Here is a 25,431-nt window from a genome sequence, read left to right as displayed (position 1 = left end):
GGCTGGTCTGAAACCCCGAAGACCACCACTTTCGGGCATGGCTCCACCCTCATCCCCACCACTTTGGACATGGCCTCGAAGAAGGCTGGCCAGTACCCCGCAAGTCTGGGGCAAGACCAGAACATGTGGGCGTGGTTGGCCAGGCCTCCTTGGCACCGTTCACATCTATCCTCCACCTCCGGGAATAACCTACTCATATGGGTTCTTAAGTGGGCTCTATGTACCACTTTTAGCTGCGTCAGGCTGAGCCTTGTGCACGTGGAGGTGGTGTTGATCCTGTGCAATGCTTCGCTCCAGAGTCCCCACCCTATTTCAATCCCCAGGTCCTCCTCCCATTTCTTTCTTGTTCGCGTCCAGTACGGTGTCGGCCCTCTCTACCAGTCGGTCATACATGTCGCTACAGTTTCCTTTATCTGGTATGCTTGCGTCCAGTAACTCTTCCAGTAATGTCTGTTGTGGCGGTTGTGGGTACGTCCTTGTCTCTTTTCGTAGGAAGTGTTTTGAGTTGTAGATACCTTAACTCATTCTGGCTAGTTAACTCAACCCTGGCTAGTTGGAATTTCTCTGTCAGTTCATCCAGTGTTGCGATCCTGCTGTCCGTGTATAGGTCCTTGACTGTCAGTGTCCCTCCGTCCTGCCCCCACTTTTTGAAGGTGGCGTCAGTCAGCGCTGGTGTGAACCTATGGTTGTTGCAGGTGGGAGCTTTGTCCGACATTTTGGTCAGGCCAAATTGCTGCCGTAGTTGGTTCCAGGATTGGAGGGTGGCTATCACCACCGGGATGCTGGAGTGTTTTTTGGATGGGGATGGGAGTGCTGCCATGGCGAGGGCCCGGAGGGAGGTCTTCATGCAGGAGGCCTCTTCCGCGCGCACCCATTCGGCTTCTGGCTCCTTGATCCATCCCCTTATTCGCTCGGCCGTCGCCGCCCAGTGGAAGAATTGTAGGTTTGGGAGGCCTAGCCCTCCCCGGATTTTGTTTTTTGTAGGACCTTCTTTGGGATCCTAGCATTCTTCCCCTCCCATACGAACGCCATGATTAGTTTGTCCAGTGCTTTGAAAAAGGCCTTGGGGATGTAGATCGGAATGGATCCAAGTAGGAAGAGGTACTTGGGCAGTACGTTCATTTGATCATCTGGACTCTCACCGCGAGGGAGAGTGGGAGTGTGTTCCATCTTTGCAGATCCTTTTTTACTTCCTCCGTCAGACTGGTGAGGTTCCATTTGTGGATCCCTTTCCAGTCATGGGCTATTTGGATCCCCAGGTAGCGGAATTTGTGTCGGGCTTGTTTAAACACCAGTCCCGTTCGGGCTGCCCCACCTACTTGTGGGTGTACCAGGAAGATCTCGCTTTTGCTCATGTTGAGTTTGTAGCCCGAGAAGGCGCCAAACTCTTTCAGAAGCGCGATGATTCCGTTCATGCTGCTTTGTGGGTCCGAAATGTAGAGGAGCAGGTCATCTACATAGAGTGAGACTCTGTGCTCTCTGCCACCCCTTCGGATCCCCCTCCAGCTTTTTGCTGCTCTGAGCGCGATTGCTAATGGTTCGATCGCTAGAATGAACAGCAGCGGGCATCCTTGTCTGGTGCCCCTGTGCAGCTGGAAGTATCGGGAGTTGGTATTGTTGGTCCGTATGCTCGCCATGGGAGCCTTGTATAGGAGCTTTACCCAGGAGGTGAACCCTGTTCCAAGCCCGAACCGCTCCAGTACCTCTTGAGGTATTTCCATTCGACTCTGTCGAAGGCCTTTTCTGCGTCAAGGGAGACGATCACTTCTGGTGTTCTCTCCCCGGAGGGGGTCATTACCATGTTCAGCAGGTGCCTGATGTTCGAGGTAAGCTGTCTACCTTTGACAAAGCCCATCTGGTCCTCTGCGACCACCTCTGGTACAGTCTTCTAGCCTTTTGGCTAGGATTTTGGCCAGCATTTTGGCATCTGCGTTCAGCGGAGAGATAGAATCATAGAATTTACAGTGCAGAAGGAGGCCATTGGGCCCATCGAGTCTGCACCGGCTCTTGGAAAGAGCACCCTACCCAGGATCCACACCTCCACCCTATCCCCATAACCCAGTAACCCCACCCAACACAAGGGCAATTTTGGCCACTATGGGCAATTTAGCATAGCCAATCCACCTAACCCGCACATCTTTGGACTGTGGGAGGAAACCGGAGCACCCGGAGGAAACCCACGCACACACGGGGAGGATGTGCAGACTCCGCACAGACAGTGACCCAAGCCGGAATCGAACCTGGGACCCTGGAGCTGTGAAGCATTTGTGCTATCCACAATGCTACCGTGCTGCCCTGTATGGGTCTGTATGATCCACATTCCGTTGGGTCTTTGTCGTTCTTAGGTATCAGCGAGATTGAGGCCTGTCCTAGCGTGGGTGGCAGTGTGCCCCTAGCTCGCGAGTCTGTGAACATCTCCCGCAGGTGCGGGGCCAGTGCTGTCGCACATTTCTTGTAGAAGTCCGCCGGGAAACCGTCTCGTCCCGGCGCCTTCCCCGCCTGCATGGAGCTAATGCTGTCCATGATCTCTCCTAGTGCTAGTGGTGTTTTAAGGCCCGTTTTCTGCCCTCCCCCACATCTTTAAATTTACAACCCTGGTGACTGTAATCAATTTAACTCATCCAAAGTTACGGGTATTAATATTAAATCTAATTTCACCCGAGTTGCGACTCTGGGTCAAGTGGGTGTGTAATTGACCATGGACTAGCCCAGGGTGTAGTAACAAACAGCCCATAGTGCCCAAGAGTGTGGGTGGTGAATGCAAATGCAATGGGTATCAGATAATTATCTGAATAGAAAAAGGCAGGAAAGTGGGACCAGCTGAGTGACTCTTGCAGAAAGCCAGCATGGACACAACATATCAAATGGCCTCCTTCTGTGCTGGTGTCATTCAATGGTTCTAGGACTTAGGTGGACAGTAGATAATGAGGATTTTAAATGAGACACGAGATGGCGTAACAAGTTGTTTAAAGGAGAAGAAAGTCCCAGAGGAGCAGGCTGACAAGACTAGGACATGAGTTTGTGAGAAGGACCACATTGCCAAAGCAATGGTTTGAATGGCTAGGCAGAGAAAGTTTAGCCAGGCGGGGAGGATTCATTTTGGCAAGGGAAGGTGTCATCATCCCTCAATCAAGTTTCCGTTAAGGCTATGAAGTTGAAGCAATTACCCACAATTTCACTGATATCAACGGCCTTGTTCACAAGCTTTTTGAACCTCATCCTTGGGGTTTGAGCACTGATGGAAAGCATTCCTAATTGTCCTAGAGAAGGAGGTGGTGAGCTACCTTCTTGAGACGTTGTAGTCAATATGGTATAGGTGCACTCAACGGTGGTTTCAACTTTTCTTTAAAAAAAAAAAATTTAGAGTACCCAATTCATTTTTTCCAATTAAGGGGCAATTTAGCGTGGCCAATCCACCTAGTCTGCACATTTTGGGGTTTTGGGGGCGAAAGCCACACAAATACAGGGAGAATGTGCAAACTCCACACGGACGATGACCCAGAGCCGGGATTGAACCTGGGACCTCGGCACCGCGAGGCAGCAGGGCAATTCAACTTTTCTTGGTTTGATATGGAGAGGCTTGCTCGGCCATTTCAAAAGGAAATAAAGAGTCAACCACATTGTGTGGGTCTGGGATCACAAGTAGGTCAGACTGGGTATGGATAGCAGATTCTATTTTCCAAAGGACATTAGTAAACTAGATGGAGTTTTAATGACAATTCAGTAATTTCATGATCATCATTAATGAATGTCATGAATCTGCTGAGAAACAGCAGTAAAACAAATTTAACAAGGCCTGATAGGATGCAATCTGCTCAGCAATAGGTAGAAATCTGCCTAGTGACAGCAGTAGTAAACATTCAAAAGACATGGTGTGATGCAACTTTCCTAGTAACGAGATTAGTAGACATTTAGATAGGCAGTAGAAACAGCTTATCTAAATGACAGTGAGGTCAGTGGGGGTATACACATGGTCATGTTTAGAGTCAAGGATTTTGAGGCAGACAAATGCATAGAATGAAGAATCAAAGGGTAAACATGATATAATTGCAAGCGCCCTCAGAGGCAGGCCAGTTTGTATCTAACAGCCTGAGAAGCCAGTTTATCATCCAAGTCTTAGAGCCAAGGCAGTTAAAATATCTTTGCTGGACTTGACTTGATTTTCAGCCCTGTATTGTGTGGTAACTATCAGATGGATTTGAGTAATAGATGTATTTCATTTGGATGTTGTTTGGGGAAATGGAAGTCTGAAGGAGTTCAGAGATCTTAGATATATTTTGGAACAGGGGGTAAATTTACATAAACTGTGTGCGTGCTTAGTGATTGATATACTCTATTGTCCTAGAGTACTGCAGTCCTGTTCATGTGTAGTTGTTTTTTAAATAATTAATAAATAGTCTTTAATAATTGTTATCGGGTGACTTGGCTGGTTATTTTCACTGGGGTTTCACCTGACTCCTCACACCTGTCGTGTTGTTCACCCTGGGGTAACACGGACTGCAACATGATGCAGTTAAATGATCAAGCATACACCAAATGTAGGCGTTGGTTCAATAAGATTTATTGAACTTCAGTAACGAAGCACACAGCTGCCTGTGGGTTGACTCTCTCCTGCTCTAAGTAAACTAACATTAACGGTCTAGACCAGGCTAGCTCTGATCCACGTGTAGGAGGTGTTGAATGATTTGTACACCCTGACTGTCACCAGTGAAAAAAAACAGAGTGCTGATGCCTCGTGTGTTTTATAGTTGGAAGCCTCCCTCTGGTGTTCTGTTTGGTGATTGGTTGTGTTGTGTTCTGTATGTTGATTGGCTCACCTGGGTGTCCGTCACTGCCTGCTTTTACCTCATGATGTGCATGGGTGCATATTATGACAACACCATTCCAAAAACAAAACTATACACCCCCCCACAAAACTGGTGCTCCAAGTTGGGATGCCCTTGCAGATACCATCAGCATGGTTCGTGACAATGAGATTAACATTTTATTCCAGGTTTATAAAGTAATTGAATTTAAATTTCCCCAGCTGTCATTGTTGGATTTGGACTCATGACTCCAGAGCAATAATCCAGGCCTCTGGATTACTAGTCAGCAACATCACCACAGGAACAGAATGTCACATCTTAGAACTTTATACCGGAAAGGGAAAAAAAAATAATTTGGGAAACGGTTTTCAACAATTGATAATATCCTCGCTTTGCCAGAGTACTTAATGCTCGTGAATATTACATTTTTAAAAATCAGTCTAGTTTAAACTTAACTGTTTTCACATTGATTGACAATTGGAGCCTTGGAGACAGCTGATGGTTTAAAGCAAACATACTTCTCTTCTTTTTTTTTTCCTCCCCCAGTTCCCTCACCCCCAACTCCCTCTCCCCTCCTGACCACCCCTCCCCTCACCCCCATTACCCCCCTCTCCTCCCCTCCACTCTCCTCCCCCCACTACCCCCTTCTCCTCACCCCCACTACCCCCTCTCCTCCCCCCCACTACCCCCTCTCCTCCCCCCCAACTACCCCCTCTCCTCACCCCCACCTCTCCCTCCCCTCTCCTCACCCCCACACCCACCCCCCACCTCTCCCTCCTCTCTCCTCACCCCCACTCCCGCCCCTCTCCTCCCCCCCACTCCCGCCACTCTCCTCCCCCTCCCGCCACTCTCCTCCCCCTCCCCTCTCCTGACCCCCCTCCTCACCACCCCGTTCCCTCTCCTCACCCCCATCCCCTCCCCACTCCCCCAGCACTCCGGCCACATCACTTTCACTGAAAGTCGGCTGTCTCCCTCTTAACCCCTCCTTTCCCGCTGGCCTGCAAAATCCGCGGACAAGAGTTCAGAACGCAGAGGGGAAGGATAAGGAACACATTCAAATAACGCGGTGAGGGAGAGTGAAGCTGTGAGAAATGTATAATCCCCCCAGTCCGCCCTTCACATACTTCTCTTCTAATAGACACAATTCATTTTGTTATTAACAGCTAAAATACTTAATTCAAGATGCAAATTTTATTTGAAACTCTTCCTTGATTTCCAAAAACAATGTATTTGTAAAACTGGCAATCTCGATATGTAAAAATATCCCAACTTTGCACAAAGTAAAGAAAATGCTGCACGTCATCCAAAAAGCAACCCAGCCACTCTGCGCTGACAATTTGGAAATTAAATGAAGAAAAATAGAAAGTTATTATGGTTCAGTGATCAGAAGACAGTAACTGAAGGATGAAGTTCCTGTATTCAAATGCTATGTCTTCTTACCATGAACTTACCATTAGGTAGGATTCAGGCATACTACAACTTATTACCCAACGAATGAAAGAGGCTATAAATATACAAAAATGGATTGAGCTTAGCTTAAATGACATTGACATCCTAAAATTCATTAAATCAGGAATATGAGTCACCAAATCAGCCCAGCAAATTTGGTTAATTTTGTCAGTTACCGATCCTGCAGCAACTGTATGTTACAATCTGTAAAACCTAAAATATTGGATACGTTAGCTTACCTTGTTGAACCATCCAGGATTTTTCTTTTTTGCCGTTGCAAGAGTTGTGCCAAAACCTGCCAGCATCCCAGCTGTAGCGACAGAACCAAGGAAAAGACCACCTAACAAAATACCATAAAATATTTAAGATCATTTTCCCATGCCGTGCATTTTGGAGAATATTGAATGGAGAACAGAAAGGACAATTCTGAGTATCTGACCTGTACAGCCCACAAGAATTGCAATGAAATGTATTTTCTAATACTGTGATACTGAATTATAAATCATTCAGGCAGTCTGCATACTAAATTTCACAGAAACTATTTAGACTATTCAGTACATTCCAAATAACTCAAGCCGGTAAATGCACTCCCCGGTTACTAAGCTAATGAGAGACGAGGGCGGTCCCAAATTAAATTGTGACAGCGATGGAAATACTTCCAATTAGAGATGGAATCACTTCACTTAGATTGCAAAAATACAAGGGACGGGTAGAAGTCACACTAGTTACACAAAGCCATGGTTAGAAAACACCTAGAGTACTGCAAACATTTCTGGGCACCACGCATTAGAAGGAATATCAGTGCATTGTAATGAATCTAATGAGTGGGTGAAGCGATGGCCGGCTGTCCACTTTTGTGTGCTAGTTTGTTTCTCATTTTCAACCTACATGGCCAGCTAGCAACAATGCAAAACAAAAAAAAGAAAGCTAAATGTGCAGGTCTCTCCCTATCGATACACAGCCTCTTCATCAGCAAGTACTCAGTTGTGCCTACTCATGCTCACAAATGGAAACTAGGTCCTTCTCTGCCCCAGGCTAAAGCTTCAGAGAAACTCGGAGGAGTTTTGGCCTGAGACATGCAGTGTGCAGGCCTACCAGCAGCGGGTATGCCTTCCTGAGATACACTCCCAGCTATGCGCGAATAGCTCCACTGTCTTGTGGATACCTCAGCAGAGTGGAACGCTAAGGGAATAAACCCTGATAAAAAAAATCTTGAGTGGAGCCTAAAGGATAAACATGTCACCTTGCTGCAAGCAAGCCGGTCTCAAACATAGTACTTTGCATTCATCTGCACTCAACCAGGGAGGTCAAGGGAGGGACGCTGACGTATTGACAGCCCAGGATCTCCATAAAGTTTGCCCAGGAGACGACACTCCAGTTTTACTGAAAAGCATTAACACAACACGGGAGAAAGCAGTTCCAAGTGCTGCACCCAACTCTATAAAATGGGTTGTAAAGGCTGTCTCTTCTCTGTGAGAGGGTCCATTGTGTCCCACTGGTCAGTCATCACCCACCTCACGTTGGGCTGCCCCTGACTAACAAGGTGATCTTCCAAGGTTCATCCACTTCAATGGGCTCTTGGAGTTTAAGAGTCTCTGCTCAACAATTGGACAGATTTCATCACACCAGGCAAACAAATAAAAAGAGTGAAGATGCCAACTCTTCCATTGATAAACTGGAACTTCAAGACCATGTATAATAATAATCTTTATTGTTACAAGTAGGCTTACATTAACACTGCAATGAAGTTACTGTGAAAAGCCCCTAGTTGCCACATCCCGGCACCTGTTCCGGTACACAGGGAGAATTCAGAATGTCCAAATTATCTAACAGCACGTCTTTCGAGATTTGTGGGAGGAAACCGGACCATCCGGTTTCCGGACCATACCGGGTGCAGCACGGTAGCATTGTGGATAGCACAATTGCTTCACAGCTCCAGGGTCCCAGGTTCGATTCCGGCTTGGGTCACTGTCTGTGCGGAGTCTGCACATCCTCCCCGTGTGTGCGTGGGTTTCCTCCGGGTGCTCCGGTTTCCTCCCACAGTCCAAAGATGTGCAGGTTAGGTGGATTGGCCATGATAAATTGCCCTTAGTGTCCAAAATTGCCCTTAGTGTTGGGTGGGGTTACTGGGTTATGGGGATAGGGTGGAGGTGTTGACCTTGGGTAGGGTGCTCTTTCCAAGAGCCGGTGCAGACTCGATGGGCCGAATGGCCTCCTTCTGCACTGTAAATTCTATCCTGAGGAAATCCATGCAGACACAGGAGAACATGCAGACTCTGCACAAACAGTGATCCAAGCTGGGTATCGAACCTGGGACCCTGGAGCTGTGAAGACAGTTATGACTGATTCAGCATCTCTTCAAGAGAGCAGGCTGAGAGTGGATCACTGAAAGTAAAACATTACACTTTGAACTGGGAGGAAAGAATTCAGAGAAAATATGTGAGCTTCGTGGTAAGGAACTAGTCACTCTCAATTATAGAACCTTCTGCCTGCCTCCCCTCCCCGCACACACGCAAATGGTTCAGAATACATTCTCTCAATTTATCTCTCAACTCAGGGAGATTGGTCCAGTTAAGCTCGTGTATCTATGCTCCAACGCTGTTCTCCACTAGGGCAAAAAGATCAGTTCTAGGGAGCTTGACACTGCTATCAATTGAATTTCAAAATCAGAGCATCTTTACCGACTAGGGGATTTCAACACATGGGTGAGCATGGATCACAAGGCATGACCTTCTGACTCGTACGTGGCCTGGGGAAGATAAATGAGAACAGCCAGTGACTGCTTGAGCTTTGTTGCTATCACAAGCCTTGTGTAAGAAACACCTTCTTTCAGAACACACCATACCACAAGGTGTCCTGGACGCTAACTCTCTGACCAACATTCTCAACACCTACAGCTACCACAGCACTGACTGTAAAACATACCACTCCCTGGTGTGCACAAAGGTTAGGATGCCTTCAAGGTTCTGCATTCAAAATAGATCCACCAGCTCATGTCAACATCAGCCATACTGCCTACCTAAATAAAAATCATCAGTTCCTCATTGACCAAGCACTTTATGGCACAGTGTGCAGAAATGAAATGGAATATGCTTTGAGACATTATCTACAAGACTGCACTCCCAATATCGGGGAAGTAAGATCATAAAAATATTGACTGGTTTAAGACTATCACTGTGATGGAACGGGTCATTGAAACTATGCGATCCACTCATTAATTAGAAAAGATCAGAAAAGATCCAAATGCACCAATAGCCACTCAAGTAAAGTCCAGCAGACTGCTAGGCAGTGTGTCAATAACTACAACTTTGCTAGAACATCCAGATGTCCTTTGACCCAGGGAATGCTCAAATAGGCAACAAATCCATCAGCAAACAAAATGACTCAATTGAAAAGAAAGGCGGGAAGCTCATCACCAACTGCAATTAACAGTTAGAGAGGAGTAGAACGTTATCTTGCATTGTACCCTAGCAAGAACACTGCCAATGAGAAAGCTCTGGATATCATAGAACATCTGCCCGTCATGGTTTTTTAAAAAATAAACATTTTATTGAGGTATTTTTGGTTTTACAACGACAAAATAAACAATATAAGTCTATAAACATAGTGCAAAAAGCCTGCTTCCTCCCTTACAGGTCCCACCTTTATTAACCCCCTACTCGAAACTAAACTAACCCCTCCCCCCTCCTTCTGCTGACGATTAATTTTCTGCAAAGAAGTCAACGAACGGTTACCACCTCCGCGGAGGCGGACCCTAATCATGACCCTCTCAAGGCGAACTTGCTTTTCTCCAAACAGAGAAAGCTAGCCATGTCCGATAGCCAGGTCTCCGACTTCGGGGGCTTTGACTCCCTCCAAGCTGAGCGTGTCAGTCTCCGGGCTACCAGGGAAGCAAAGGCCAGAACGTCTGCCTCTTTCTCCTCCTGGATTCCTGGATCTTCCGACACCCCGAAAATCGCCACCTCTGGACTCGGTGCCACCCTTGTTTTTAACACCGTGGACATGACGTCTGCAAACCCCTGCCAGAATCCCCTAAGTTTCGGGCATGCCCAGAACATATGGGTATGGTTCGCTGGCCCCCCCGCACACCTGTCTTCAACACAGAAGAACCTGCTCATCCGAGCCACTGTCCGGTGCCCGCCCATACAAAGCCCGTGATAACTTTGTTAACCCGTTCAAAAAAGGTCCGCGGAATAAAGATGGGGAGGCACTGGAACACAAACAGGAATCTCGGAAGGACCGTCATCTTCACTGTCTGGATCCTCCCAGCTAGTGACAATGGCCAATGTGAGCCCGGTGAACGACCTTGAACTGTATCAGGCTGAGCCTGGCACATGTTGTGGACGCGTTGACTCTACACAACGCATCTGCCCAGAGACCATCCTCTATCTCTGCTCCTAACTCCTCTTTCCATTTGCACTTCAGCTCCTCAGTCTGCGTGTCCTCTGACCCCATGAGCTCCTGATAGATGTCGGAGACCTTCCCTTCTCCCACCCCCACTCTGGAAACTATCCTATCCTGAATCCCCCTTGGTGGTAGGAGTGGGAAGGTTGAGACCAGTCTACGTAGGAATTCCCGCACCTGCAGGTACCTAAATTTGTTTCCCCTCATCAATCCAAATTTCTCCTCCAGCTCCCTCAAGCTAGGGAAGCACCCCTCTATAAATATAACCCACATCCTCTCAATTCCTGCCCTCTGCCATCTCCGAAACCCCCCGTCCATCCTCCCCAGGGCGAAACGGTGGTTATTGCAGATTGGTGACCAGACCGATGCTCCCTCTGCTCCCACATGCTTCCTCCATTGCCCCAGACTCTCAGGGCTGCCACCACAGGGCTGGTGGAGTACTGTGCCTGCGGGAACGGCAGAGGCATTACCAACGCCCCCAAACTGGCGCCCTTACATGAAGCTGCCTCCATACACTCCCATGCCGACCCTCCCTCCACCAACCACTTCCTGATCCTGGCTATATTCGCCGCCCAATAATAGTTACTGAAGTTTGGCAGTGCCAGCCCACCCTCTCCCCGGCTCTGCTCAATGATCCCCTTTTTTACTTGCGGGGTCTTGCCCGTCCATACAAAGCCAGTGATAACTTGGTAAACCCATTTAAAAAAGGTCCGCGGAATAAAGATGGGGAGACACTGGAACACAAACAGGAATCTTGGAAGGACCGTCATCTTCACCCTCTGGACCCTCCCAGCTAGTGACAACAGGAGTGCGTCTCACCTCCGGAAATCGTCCTTCATTTGGTCCACCAGACGGGCCAGATTAAGTTTGTGTAACCATTCCCATTCCCGTGCCACTTGGATGTCTAGATACCTAAAACTTCTCTCTACCACTCTAAACGGCAGTTCCCCCAGCCGCCTCTCCTGTCCCCTTGCCTGGATCGCAAACATCTCGCTTTTCCCCATATTTAGTTTGTACCCCAAAAATCGGCCAATATCGCCCAGAACCCTCATGATTTCTTCCATCCCCTCCACTGGGTCTGATACATACAGAAGAAGGTCGGCTGCGTAAAGTGAGACTGTGTGTTCCACTTCCCCCCGGGACCAACCCCTTCCAGCCCCTTGAGGCTCTCAGTGCAATTGCTAGCGGTTCTATAGCTAGCGCGAACAAGAGTAGGGAGAGGGGGCACCACCGTCTCGTCCCCCAATGTAGCCTAAAATAGTCTGATGTCGTCTTATTTGTCTGCACACTCAGCACAGGAGCCTGATACAGCAACCTGACCCAGTCAATAAAGCCCCGTCCAAATCCGAACCGTCCCAGTACCTCACGCAGATATTTCCATTCTACTCGATCAAATGCCTTCTCTGCGTCCATTGTGAAGACTACCTCCACCTCCCTACCTTCTGGGGGCATCATGATCGCATTTAGCAACCTTCTTACACTGGACAACAACAGCCTTCCCTTAACGAACCCCGTCTGGTCCTCCCCAATCACATCCAGAACACAGTCTTCAATCCTCGTGACAAAATTTTGGCATCCACATTCAATAGGGACATCGGCCTGTAGGAGCCACACACCTCCGGATCCTTATCAAGCTTCAGAATCAGTGAGATCGTGGCCTGTGACATCGTCGGGGGAAGCACCCCTCTCTCCCTTGCCTCACTGAATGTCCTCATCAACAGTGGCCCCAATATTCCAGCAAACCTTTTATAGAACTCCGCTGGGTACCTGTCCGGCCCCAGGGCTTTACCCGACTGCATGGCCTTCAAACCCTCCGCTATCTCTTCGATCCTGATCGGGGCCCCCAGCCCTTTTACCAGCTCCCCATCCACCTTCAGGAAATTCAGCCCCCCTCGGAAGTGCCTCATCCCTTCTGGTCCTGGTGGGGGTTCCGACCCATACAGCCTACTATAAAAATCCTTAAATGCCTTATTCATCCCTGCTGAGTCTCCCACCAGGCTCCCGTCTCCATCCTTTACTTTCCCTATCTTTCTGGCTGCCTCCCTCTTTCTAAGCTGCTGTGCAAGCATTCTGCTGGCATTCTCACCAAGCTCATAAATCGCTCCCCTCGCCTTTCTCAGCTGCTCCACCGCCCTCCCTGTGGTTAACAAGGCGAACTCCGCCTGTAGCCTCCGCCGTTCCCTTTGAAGCCCTGCCTCTGGGGTCTCCGTATACCTCCTGTCGACCTGTAGTATCTCCTTTACCATTCGGTCCGTCTCTGTCCTGTCTACCTTCTCCCTGTGGGCCCGTATCGAGGTCAGCTCCCCTCTAACCACCGCCTTCAATGCCTCCCAGACCACCGCTGCCGAAATTTCCCCCATGTCATTGACCTCCAGGTAATTCTGAATACACCTCCTCGCCCGCTAAAAGCCCCACATCTAGCCTCCAGTGCGGGCGCTGATTACTGTCTTTATTAACCTGTAGGTCAACCCAGTGCGGGGCATGGTCTGAGATTGTGATCGCCGAGTACCCAGCGTCCACCACACCCGTCAGTAGAGCACTGCTCGGAATAAAGAAATCAATCCGGGAGTACACTTTATGCACGTGTGAGTAGGAGAACTCCTTTACTCTTGGCTGCCCAAATATCCATGGGTCCACCCCTCCCCCATTTGCTCCATTAACCCTTTTAGCTCTTTAGCCATTGCTGGCACCCTGCCTGGTTTTGAGCTTGACCGGTCTAAACCAGGGTCAATAAGTGTATTGAAGTCCCCTCTCATGACCAGCTTATGCGAATCTAGGTCTGGTATCTTTCCCAGCATCCTCTTTATAAACTCCACATCGTCCCAGTTTGCCGTTTATACATTTTACTAGTACCACCTGCACCCCCTACAACTTCCCTCGGATCATAATGTACCGGCCTCCCCCATCTGAAACTATTCTTCCCATTCAAACACCACTCGCTTGTTGATCAGGATCGCGACCCCTCTGGTCTTTGAGTCCAGTCCCGAGTGAACAACCTGTCCGACCCAACCTTTCCTTAACCTAATCTGATCAGCTACTCTAAGGAGTGTCTCCTGCAGCATTACCACGTCCGCCTTCAGTCCTCTCGAGTGCGCGAACACATGTGCCCTCTTGACCGGCCCATTGAGCCCTCTTACATCCCAGGTGATCAGTCTAGTTGGGGGGCTCATCGTCCCCCCCCCTTCGCCGATCAGCCATCCCCTCTCTTGGGCCAGTCGCCAGTCCTCATCCCATGCCTCCACCAGCCCGCCCCCAGGCAGCCTCTGCCCCCGGCCCCCTCTCTGTCCCTCAGCAAAAGTCCCTCCCTCGTCAGCAGGACATTTCCCCCCCACCCTAGTAACAGCACAAAATAAATCAACCGCTTTGATAAGCCTAGCATCTGTTAACCCCCCACTACATTTCCGTAAACTAGCCCGCCCAGCTAGCTTGGTGGCCCTCGCCCCTGGCGTCAGACAATCTCCCACCTGTTGTTCCCTCCCCACCCCCACTCATACATACGTATTCAAATGAAAAACAATCCCAACCCCAACACAATTGTCCGACAGAGATTTTTTAAAAGACCAAGTTGAACTCAAACAACAACAAAAAAATCAAGCAAACATTCCCCAACAGTGAAAATGCAAACTTAACCTCACTCAGCTCTGCAGCCTGCCCCAGATCCATACAGCAGGCATTACAAATAACGTCCGAAAAAGCAAGAAACAAGAAACATTTAAAAAAAAAAAAACATAATTGCTACAGCAAAATTGAAAGTTCAAAGTTCTCAGTCCAACACCAGTCCTTTCCTTTTCGCGAAGTCCAGAGCTTCCTCAGGCGACTCGAAATAGAAATGTTGTTCCTCGTATGTGACTCAAGGCAGGCCGGGTACAACTGCCCGAACTTCACCTTTTTCTTGACAACGGTCAACCTGATCTGGTTAAACCCCGCTCTTCTCCTGGCCACCTCCACACTCAGGTCTTGATAGATCCGCAGGATACTGTTGTCCCATTTGCAGCTCTGTGTCTGCTTGGCCCACTGTAAAACACGCTCCTTATCCAGATATCTGTAGAATCTCACCACCATTGCCCTCGTGGGGTTTCCCATTCGCGGTTTCCTCGCAAGCGCTCTGTGAGCCCTGTCCACCTCCAAGGGTCGGTGGAATGCCCCATCCCCCAGCAGCTTCTCGAACATGGCCGCTATATATGCCCCAGCATCCGCTCCTTCGGATCTTTCTGGGAGCCCAACGATCTTCAAGCTCTGCCGGTGGGACCGGTTCTCTAGGTCCTCCACCTTCTCCAGGAACCTTTTCTGCTGGTCTCTTAGCATCCCCACCTCCAACTACACAGCATCCCCACCTCCAACTCCACCGCTGTTTGATGTTCTGCTTCGCGAAGCCCTCCTGGATAACTTGCATCAACTGCTCCATTGACCGCTGGGTCGACAAGCCAGAGGTCCAGTCCTCCGCCATGCTTCCTCCCGGTGCAGCTTAAGCCCAAGCCTTCTCTGTCCTTCTGTTTCTGCCTTTGTGAGCACTCCTAGTCCTCCTCTCCATGCACAGATGTGGGAATTCAGTTCACAATTGCCTCTGTCATCAATTTTTCAAATCAAGTCCGGTAAAAAATCGGGGGAAAAGGTCCAAAAGTCTGACCCGAGTGGGAGCCACCAAATGTGCAACTTACTCGTTCATAGCCGCCACCGGAAGTCTCCTGCCTGTCATGGTTGACTAGCGAAACCACAGTGCACAGCAAAGCTACTGACATGCTACTCATGGGGAAAGCTCCAGGTGCGGATACTCATCAAACATGAAAGCTGGCTCTCTGCAGCAGTTGTATTAACATCTCTGGCTCTGCTGGTGGAAAGGGTCAGGATCCTAGGAGATGGGTGGATTGTGATCCAGTACAAGAACAAAAGGCAGCTGCAGCGCCCAAACAAATATAGAGACAGCTCCCTGCTGAGAAGTCAGGAAAAATAGTTGCCTGTGTTCCCCCTGTCAGACTGCAGATCCTGGCTGAACGCATCTCACATCAGCATACACTCATTGCTAAGCCAGTAACATCTGCGGTGTATTGACCATGTTCACTGCATGGATGACAGCCATATCCCAAAAGACCTTTGCAGCATGAATTAGCCACCGGGGTCCATACTTCTGCTACAAGGACAACTGCAATCAAGATACCAAAGTCATGGACATTGACAGTGAAAACAGGGAGACTTATGTTGACCGCTGTGACTTCTGGAGGCTGGCTGTTTGGAAGGAGGTTGAAAGCAGAAACTAAAAGCTCAGTTGGCTGAGAAGAGGGTTCAGAGAAAACAGGCCAGCGATCATGAACCTCTTCAGCCACTGCATTCCTCTGCAGAAAATGTGGCAGAGACAGCCATACCAGAATGGAAATCCTGAGCCACACCAGACAATGCTTAACATAGAGTTCACAACCATGGAGCAAACCTTTGATTTACAATATAGAAGCCTGCCACCCCTTTTTAAATAACTATAATGTGCGCAGAACCAAAGTGGTTATCTCGAAAGTGCTACCACAACTTCTTGCCCATAAAAGACATCCAGGTATCGTTAAGAATAAAAAACAATCCTGTGAAGCAGTCTGGTGGCCAGTAATAGTTTGCAGCATAAAATAGTTCATTAAAAACTGCGTAAACATGTACACTCAGCGGAAAATCTGTTAAACTGTGTCCTGCATCTCTACAACCAACACCATTCCAACAAAACCATTGTAATAACTCCAAGTAGACATTTTTGGAGAAGTGCAAGCAGTCCCCAGCAATCAACATTTTTTGCTTGTTGTTCATGATCTATGTTGCAAACATCTGGAAATCGCTACAAATACCATAACCACCACTTTGGTCACTGACATTCTCAACAACTTGTTTACAAAATGGGGTTTGCCGGAGACTACCATTACAAGCAATGAGTCACAGTTTGTTTCCAGTCAGTTCAAGGAGTTCCCAGCAAGCCTTGGAATTCATCACCATCTGATATTGTGATACAACCCACAATCGAATGGTGGCATCAAACAATCAACAGGATAACCATGGACAGTTGAATAAAGAGGTACTGGTAGACCTAGTTATTGGCAACGAGGTGGGCTGGGTGGATCAACTGTCAATGGGAGAACATTTAGGTGTCAGTGATCATTGTATCAGAAGATTTAGTTTGACAATGGAAAAGGACAAGGAAGGACAAAGAATAACTAACTGGAGGGGGAAGCAAACTTTAATGGAAGAAGAATGGACCTGGGCCAAAGAGGTGGGTCAGTCACAAAAAGTTAGTATTCAGGTACAGCAAGTAATTAAGAAGGTTAATAAGACCATAAGTCATAGAAGCAGAATTAGGCCACTCGGCCCATCGGGTCTGCTCCGCCGTTCAATCATGGCTGATATTTTTCTCATCCCCATTCTCCTGCCTTCTCCCAATAATCCCTGATCCCCTTATTAATCAAGAACCTATCTATCTCTGTCTTAAAGACACTCAGTGATTTGGCCTCCACAACCTTCTGCGGCAACGAGTTCAACAGATTCACCACGCTCTGGCTGAAGAAATTCCAACTCATTTCTGTTTTAAAGGATCATCCTATTAGTCTGAGATTATGTCCTCTGGTTCTAGTTTTTCCTACAAGTGGAAACATCCTCTCCACGTCCACTCTATCCAGGCCTCGCAGTATCCTGTAAGTTTCAATAAGATCCCCCTCATCCTTCTGAACTCAAACGAGTACAGACCCAACCATTCCTCATACGACAAGCTCTTCATTCCAGGGATCATTCTTGTGAACCTCCTCCGGACCCTTTCCAAGGCCAGCACATCCTTCCTTAGAGACGGGGCTCAAAACTGCTCACAATACTCCAAATGGGGTCTGACCAGAGCCTCATATCGCCTCAAAAGTATGTCCATGGTCTTGTATTCTAGCTCACTTGACATGAATGCTAACATTGCATTTGCCTTCCGAACAGCCGACTGAATCTGCACGTTAACCTTAAGAGAATCATGAACAAGGACTCCCAAGTCCCTTTGTGCTTCTGATTTCCTAAGCATTTCCCCATTTAGAAAATTTTCTATGCCTAAATTTCTCCTTCCAAAGTGCAGAACCTCACACTTTTCCACATTGTATTTCATCTGCCACTTCATTGCCCATTCTCCTAGCCTGTCCAAATCCTTCTGCAGCCCCCTTGCTTCCTCAATACTACTTGTCCCGCAAACTTAACAATAGTGCCTTCAGTTCCTTCTTCCAGATCATTAATGTATATTGTGAAAGGTTGTGGTCCCAGCACAGACCCCTGAGGCACATCACTAGTCATCGACTGCCATCCTGAAAAAGACCCCTTTATCCCCACACACTGCCTTCTGCCAGTCAGCCAATCCTCTATCCATGCCAGGATCTTACCCTTAATACCATGGGCTCTTAACTTATTTAACAATCTCCTATGCGGCATCTTGTCAAAGGCCTTCTGGAAATCTAAATAAATCACGCCCACTGGTTCTCCTTTGTCTAACTTCCTTGTTACCTCCTCAAAGAACTCTTAACAGATTTGTCAGACATGAACTCCCTATGACAAAGCCGTGCTGACTCAGTCCTATTTTATTATGCACTTCCAAGTATTCCACAATCTCATCTTTAATAATGGACTCTAAAATCTTACCAATGACAGAAGTCAGGCTAACCGGCCTATAATTTCTGCCTCCCTCCCTTCATAAACAGTGATGTTACATTAGCCACTTTCCAGTCCTCTGGGTCCCTTCCTGCCTCCAGTGATTCCTGAAAGATCACCACCAATGCCTCCACGATCTCCGCAGCTATCTCTTTTAGAACTCTGGGGTGTAGTTCATCTGGTCCAGGTGACTTATCTACCTTCAGACCTTTCAGTTTCCCCAGAACCTTCTCCTTAGTGATGGTCACTGCACTCACCTCTGCCCCCCGATTCTCCTGGAGCTCTGGGATCCCACTGTCTTCCACCGTGAAGACTGATACAAAGTAACTATTCAGTTCAGGTACAGTCAAGGTGTATTCCCATGAAGAGGAAGAATATAACATTTAAATCCAAAGCTCCATAGATAATGGAAGAGATAAGTGATTAAGATTAAGTTGGTGTACTTATCACGGATATCTGGCGGATAATACAACCAAGAACTAGGCTGAATACAGAACGTTTAGAGGGGAAGTGAAAAAGCAAAGGCCATGTTTGAAAAGACACTGACAGCTAATATAACGGGGAATCCCAAAGTCTTCTATAGGTATTTAAATAGTAGGAGGGTGGTTAAAAGGCCAGGGGTTGATTAGGATCCAAAAAGGGGATTTATGCATGGAGGCAGGTGCCAGATCTGATGACAATGCATATGTCATTACTGTCATGGGAGTGTCCCTTTAAGAAAGATTTTTGTCTTATCACATGGCTTCAGCGGCCATTGTGTGGGTGGAGCTAGGCTGTGGCTGCTGTGGACTCAGACAGAGAACATAAGTGTTTTGGCCTGTCTCTCTATTTTCATTTTAAATATCTGTTCCAGTGAAAATTACCTTAGTGGTGGCATTAGATATTGTTTGCTTTCCGGTCGGGTTTAAACCTGCTCGTGAGACGGGGTCAGAATCTCAGGAAAAGCCAGTCTTATTCAAGTGAGAATGCAGAGTGCTGGGCCACGCCCTTGAAAAGGAGTTTTTGGTGATGGGATTTTGTTTTTGAATTGGAACAGTTAAGGGGGAATTCATTAAGTGCGAATTCATTAAGTGCTATACATAGACTACTGTAGCTGTGGGGTGTCTTTATGTTTGTAATTGATAAAAATGATTCCGGTTTGTTTTTATATGAATGTTAACTCAGTTCTCTAAAGCTTGTTTTGATTGAAGTGTTGGGAAGACTATTGAATCACACCTCAACTGAAGGCTTTTGTGCTCATCCCAGCCAAATTCAACAAAACGTTGCAGGTCAGGTGAACTCCATAATACATTTGAGTTTTTAAGTCCTGGCCCATAACATTACCAAGGAAGAAATTGCTGCACAGGTCATGGTGAAAGAAAAGACAGTTCAGACATTTAAAGGATTCAAAAGTGGTAAGGAGAAAGCATTGGATTGGCTGTCTGTAATCAAAGTTGATAAGATGCTAAGACCAGATGAGATGCATCGAAGGATACGGTGGAGTGTGAAAATTGCAGATGCACTGGCCATAAATTTCCAGTCTCCCTTAAGACTCAGGAATGGTGCCAGAGGACTGGAGAATTACAAATGTTGCACGCTTGCTCAGAAAAGGATGTAAAGATAAGCTCAGCAGTCAGTGGTGGTGCTGGGGGAGCTTCTAGAAACAATAATTCAGGACAAAATTCGTAGTCACTTGGGCAAATGTGAACAGATTTGTTAAGGACAAATAGTGTTTAACAAACTTGCTGGAGGTTTTTTTGATGAGATAGCAAAGAGAATTGATAAGGGAAATTGTGTTGATGTGGTGTTCATGGACTTCCAGAAGACATTTGATACAATGCCACACAACAGACTAGACAGCAGAGTCCTCATGGAATAAAAGGGACATGGGGAACATAGATAATTGGCTGAGTAATAGGAATCAGAATAGTGATTAGAATAGTTTGTCAGACTGGAGGATATTCTGTAGTGAAATTCTCCAGGAGTCAGTGTAGGGACCTTAACTTACAGGACGCAATTTCAATATTTTTCAGATGCTACTAAACTTGGAAGCATTGAGAACTGTGAGGAAGATAATATAGGACTTCAAAAAAGAACATAGACAAGAAATAGGCGGACAAGAGACAGATGAAATTCAATGTAGAGAAGTGTGAAGCAATTCATTTTGGTAGAAAGAAAAAAAAGGCGCAATATAAAACAAAGGATAGAATTCTGAAGGAGCAAACAGACGTGAGTGTAAATGTGCATAAATAATTGAATGTGACAGGAAGGTTAACACTGCAGTTAATAAAGCATAATGTATCCTCAACTTTATTAATAGGGGCATAGTGTACAAAAGCAAGGAAGTAATTTTAAAGTTGTATAAACACTGGTTTGACCTCAAATGGAAGATTGCATCCAGTTCTGGGCACCAAATTTAAGGCATTTGAGAGACTGACCTGTTTCCTCTCAGTTCAAAGACGTTAAGGTCAGGTGGATTGGCCATGCTTAATTGCCCCTTCGTGTCCAAAGATGGGCAGGTTGGGTGGGGTTATGGGGGAGTGGGCCTAGGTAGGGGTGCACTTTCAGAGGATTAATGCAGACTCGATGGACCGAATGGCCTTCTTCTGCGCTGTAGGAATTCTATGGCGAATGGTCCCAGGGATAGGACCATCAGTTAGGTAGATTGGTTGATGAAGTTGGGGCAGTTTTCTTTGAAGAGAAAGTTGAGAGAAGATTAAAAAAGGTTTTTCATTTTTTAATAAATAACCTTTATTGTCACAACTCGGCTTACATTAACTGCAATGAAGTTACTATGAAAAGCCCCTAGTCGCTACATTCCGGCACCTGTTCGGGTACACAGAGGGAGAATTCAGAATGTCCAATTCACCTAACAGCAAGTCTTTCGAGACTTGTCGGAGGAAACCCACGCAGGCACAGGGAGAATGTGCAGACTCCACACAGACAGCGATCCAAGCCGGGAAGCGAACCTTGGACCCTGGAGCTGAGAAGCAACAGTGCTACCTATTGTGTTACCGTGCTGCCAAAGGTAAAGGCACTCAAAATCATGAGGGGCGTGGACAGAGGATAGAAGGAAAAAATTTCCAATCATGGAAGGATGAAGAACAAGAGGGCAATAGTGTAAGATTTCATGGAATTTACAGTGCAGAAGGAGACCATTTGGCACATCAAGTCAGCACCGGCCCTTGGAAACAACACCCTATTTAAGCCCATGACTCCACCCTATACCCGTAATTCAACCTAACCTTTAGGACACTAAGGGGCAATTTAGCATGGCCAATCCACCTAACCTGCACATCTTTGAACTGTGGGAGGAAACCAGAGCACCCGGGGGAAACCCGTGCAGACATGGGGAGAAAGTGCAAACTCCACACAGACAGTTACCCCAGGCGGAATTGAACCCGGGTCCCTGGAGCTGTGAGGCAGCAGTGCTAACCACTGTGCCGCCCACAATGATTGCCAAAAGCAATGGAGATAGGAGGAAAACTTTTTCACACAGTGAGTGGTTAGGAAGTGGAATGTACTATCTAGGTGTGTGGTGAAAGCAGGTTCAATTAAGGCATGCAAGAGGAAATTGGATTCTTATCTGAAAAGGAAGAATTTGCAGGGTTTCGGAGAGAAGACAGGGAGTGACACCAGATAAACTGCTCCTTCAGGGAATCGTCACACATGGGCTGATTGGTCTCCTGTGTAATAACTATTCTGCCACTGCGTGTCTGAGAGCTCGCATTTTGGAGGGGAAAACATCTGAACAATCCATTTGTATCCTACTTTCGCACATAATTGATTCACCCACGTGGACTCCAACTGGAAAGACACCAGGTGAACTCATGACCAGTTGGTGATTTTTGTATGCCGCTGACCATTTTTTAAGTGTCACCATTGTCATGAGAATGGCGCTTTAAGAAATGTTTGGCTGCTCATATTACTGCAGTGATGTCAGAGTGTGGGTGGAGCTGGGCTGCCTGTCAGCTTTTTACTGTCGTTTTAGGCTGTTTGCGGCAGGGTGGGTTTTAATTTTGTTTTCAGTGTTGGAGCTGAAACGAGACAGAGCAGGTGCACTGTTGATCTCTCTGCCATGAAAAGATATCTCTTGATCATTTGGTGAATTCAGAATTCTAAATGTTCTCAGTAGTGAATGTAAACCTAATGTGCTTCTGTTTAAAGTTTTTTTTCCAAGTCTTCTGGATGTTAAAAGAACAACTTACGGATTACTTAGTGTTGTATTCTTTGGGGGTTGTATATGAATTAATGGTTGCCAAGATGTTCACTGTTTTAAAAAGGTTAACTTGAATTCATAGAATAAACATTGTTTTCTTAAAAAAATACTTTTCCATTTCTGCTCTACCACACCAGCAGAGTGGGCCGTGTGCTCCCCATACCACAATCTATTAAAAGTTGTGGGTCAGGTGAACTCCATGATACACTTTGGGGTTCTCTAAACCCTGGCCCATAACAAATTGGGGGCACGAGGGGGATAAAAGTCTATCTAATTGGATTGGCTTAGTAAACTTAAAGACAGTGAGGGATAAGCATATTATGGGTGCCTTTCAGGTGTGGATTGTATTTAAGTAGGGAATGTGTTGTGAACAATGGTTCTTTCAGAGGCTCTGAAGTTTTTGGGGGTGGAGACGGTCACACGCAGTACCTTACAGACAGAGACTAAAAGCAGACTGTTAGATTTGGCAAAAACATTGCAGTTAACATGACCTGACAAAATGCGAAAAGATTAGGTAATTATGGCGGTGGCTAAGCATTTAAAGTTGCCCGAGTTACAGTTTGACTCATTGGAAATGGCAAAAATCCAGTTACAAATTAAACAAATGGAACATGAGAAAGCATTAAAGCAGCTCGAATACGAAAGAGAGAGAGAGGAAATAGAGAGAGAAGAAAGGAAAACAGAAAGAATAGCCCTAGCAGGACAAAAAGAAAGAGAAAGGGAGATACAGATCAGGGAAAAAGATAAAGAGAGAGAGAGAGAGTTTGTACTTCAGGAAATGGCCATGAAACATACAGTAGGATACTGATGAGGATAGTGAGAAAGAGTGTCAAAGTCGAAGGCTTGGTGGGAATCTATTTAAATATGTCCAATCATTGCCAAGGTTTGACGAGAAGGAGGTGGAAGCCTTTTTCATTTCATTTGAGAAGGTAGCTAAACAAATGAAATGGCCACAGGACATTTGGGTATTACTGATTCAAACAAAGCTGATAGGTAGGGCTAGGGCTAGTGAAGTGTTTGCATCACTACCGGAGGAGGTATCTGAGACGTATGAGGTGAAAAAATCCATCTTAGGTGCATATGAACTAGTGCCTGAAGCCGACAGACAAAGATTTAGAAATTTAAGGAAAGAATTTGGTCAAACTTACATGGAGTTTGAAAGGATCAGAGTAATTTTGATAGATGGATAAGGGCTTTGAAAATAGACCAAACATATGAAGCTCTCAGAGAAATTATACATTTGGAAGAGTTTAAAAATTCAATTCCTGATGTAGTGAGAACTCATGTGGAAGAACAGAGGGTTAAAACTGCGAGACTAGCTGCAGAAATGGCAGATGATTATGAATTAGTTCATAAATCAAAGCTTGGTTTCTGACATCAGTTTCAGCCTGTGAGGGATAGAAACTGGGGACATGAGAAATACTCAAGTGGTAGAGGCCAAGGTGATCTGATGGGAGATAATAAGGAGTGTACCTCAGATTAACAAAAGGACTTCCGGTTGCGGCTATGCAGAGCTAAGTCGCACGTTCGGCAGCTCCCGCTTGGAATGGACTTTTGGGCTCTTTCCATCAACCAACGAGAATGTCAGAACAAAATCAGAATAGCAAAAGCGACAAGGTAAAGCAAAACTGTACTTTGACAAGCAAACATGTCAAGCAAACAAACAAATCAAGGCAGCCAGGATTTGAAGTTAGCGATTGGATTTGCATCAAACGGCCAAATCATTTTTTTTTTTTTTTTTTAATTTAGTTACCCAATCATTCTTTCTCCAATTAAGTGCAATTTAGTGTGGCCAATCCACCTAACCTGCACATCTTTGGGTTATGGGGTGAAACCCACGCAGACATGGGGAGAATCTGCAAACTCCATACGGACAGTGGCCCAGGGCCGGGATTCGAACCCGGGTCCTCAGCGCCGTAGTCCCAGTGCTAACCATTGTGCTGCACACCGCCCTAAACGGGCAAATCATGACCACAAGCTCACATCACCTCTATCAGTCTCAAAGCAGATCACGTGGTTCCACTTTCTGTTGAATCACAACAGAAAGTGGACAACAAGAGCCTCGATAGCCAGCAGATCAGGAGATTGAGAACAGTGATTTATGAGGATATATTTAATTTTCCGATTAACAACTGATGTTCTGTATGCGTCTCATCAAGGTGACCACATGCAAATAAACCCTAAAGTTCATAAATCTCAGTGCTGTCATTAACGATTTTCATATATCAAAGAGTATTTTTGTAGTTTGAGAAAACAGACTCACTGACTCTAAGAAATGACTGGATATACATATGTTTGATGTTTATGATAGTTTGGTGCCTCGTAGACATGCAGAGATGACACTCACTGACGAATGTGATATAAAATAGTTACTTTAGAGTTACTAGTTAATGTAATGTAGAAATAAGCCACTTTGATTCTTGCAGTTAGGGACAAAGGAATTTGAGACCGCATGGAAAAAGCAGGAAGAGGTGTGTCTATGAGAGTGATGCTTCATTGATAGGGGCCAGAGAAAGGGATTGGAAGTGAGCCAATCAGAATAGATCGAACAGGTCAGGAGGGACATAGGCTGACCTATGTCCGTCGAGTATGTGAAACTTGATACCATTTGAATTGATTTTGCAGAGATCCCTTTGTCTTTTAGTTCAGTCGTTTTCTGGAATGTAAGAAGCTGGATGTCTCTTACATTTCTGTAAGATGATTCAAGCTTGCAAGCTAAATAAATAACTTCTGTTTACGTGCGAATCCGTCTCAACTTTTATTGAGGCCAGACTGACAGGGAAAGAAATTTGGAGATCAACATTTGGTGCCGAAAACCGGGATTTCTCTGGGCGATCCTGATCCAACTGCGAAATCAGAATTAGACTGATTATGAACAGGAGGACGGGAACAAAGGGCCCTCAATGTAGAAATGGAAAACGACCAGCATTGATTGTT

At 46.4% G+C, this 25,431-nt stretch overlaps 1 protein-coding gene across 1 annotated transcript in view; it reads right to left on the bottom strand.

Annotated features, from left to right (window-relative positions):
- The window catches only part of tmem242 (transmembrane protein 242), a 51,339-nt gene that overhangs the window by 15,506 nt on the left and 10,402 nt on the right, over positions 1-25,431 (bottom strand). Inside the window, exon 2 of the mRNA XM_072507641.1 lies at positions 6,494-6,594. Within this exon, the coding sequence (XP_072363742.1) occupies positions 6,494-6,594 (101 nt within the window). The remainder of the gene's footprint in view (positions 1-6,493; positions 6,595-25,431) is intronic.

This window comes from Scyliorhinus torazame, chromosome 1 (assembly GCF_047496885.1).
Source record: "Scyliorhinus torazame isolate Kashiwa2021f chromosome 1, sScyTor2.1, whole genome shotgun sequence".
NCBI lineage: Eukaryota > Metazoa > Chordata > Chondrichthyes > Carcharhiniformes > Scyliorhinidae > Scyliorhinus > Scyliorhinus torazame.
The sequence above is the reverse complement of the archived record's forward strand: the minus strand, read 5'-3'. Positions and strand labels throughout refer to the sequence as shown.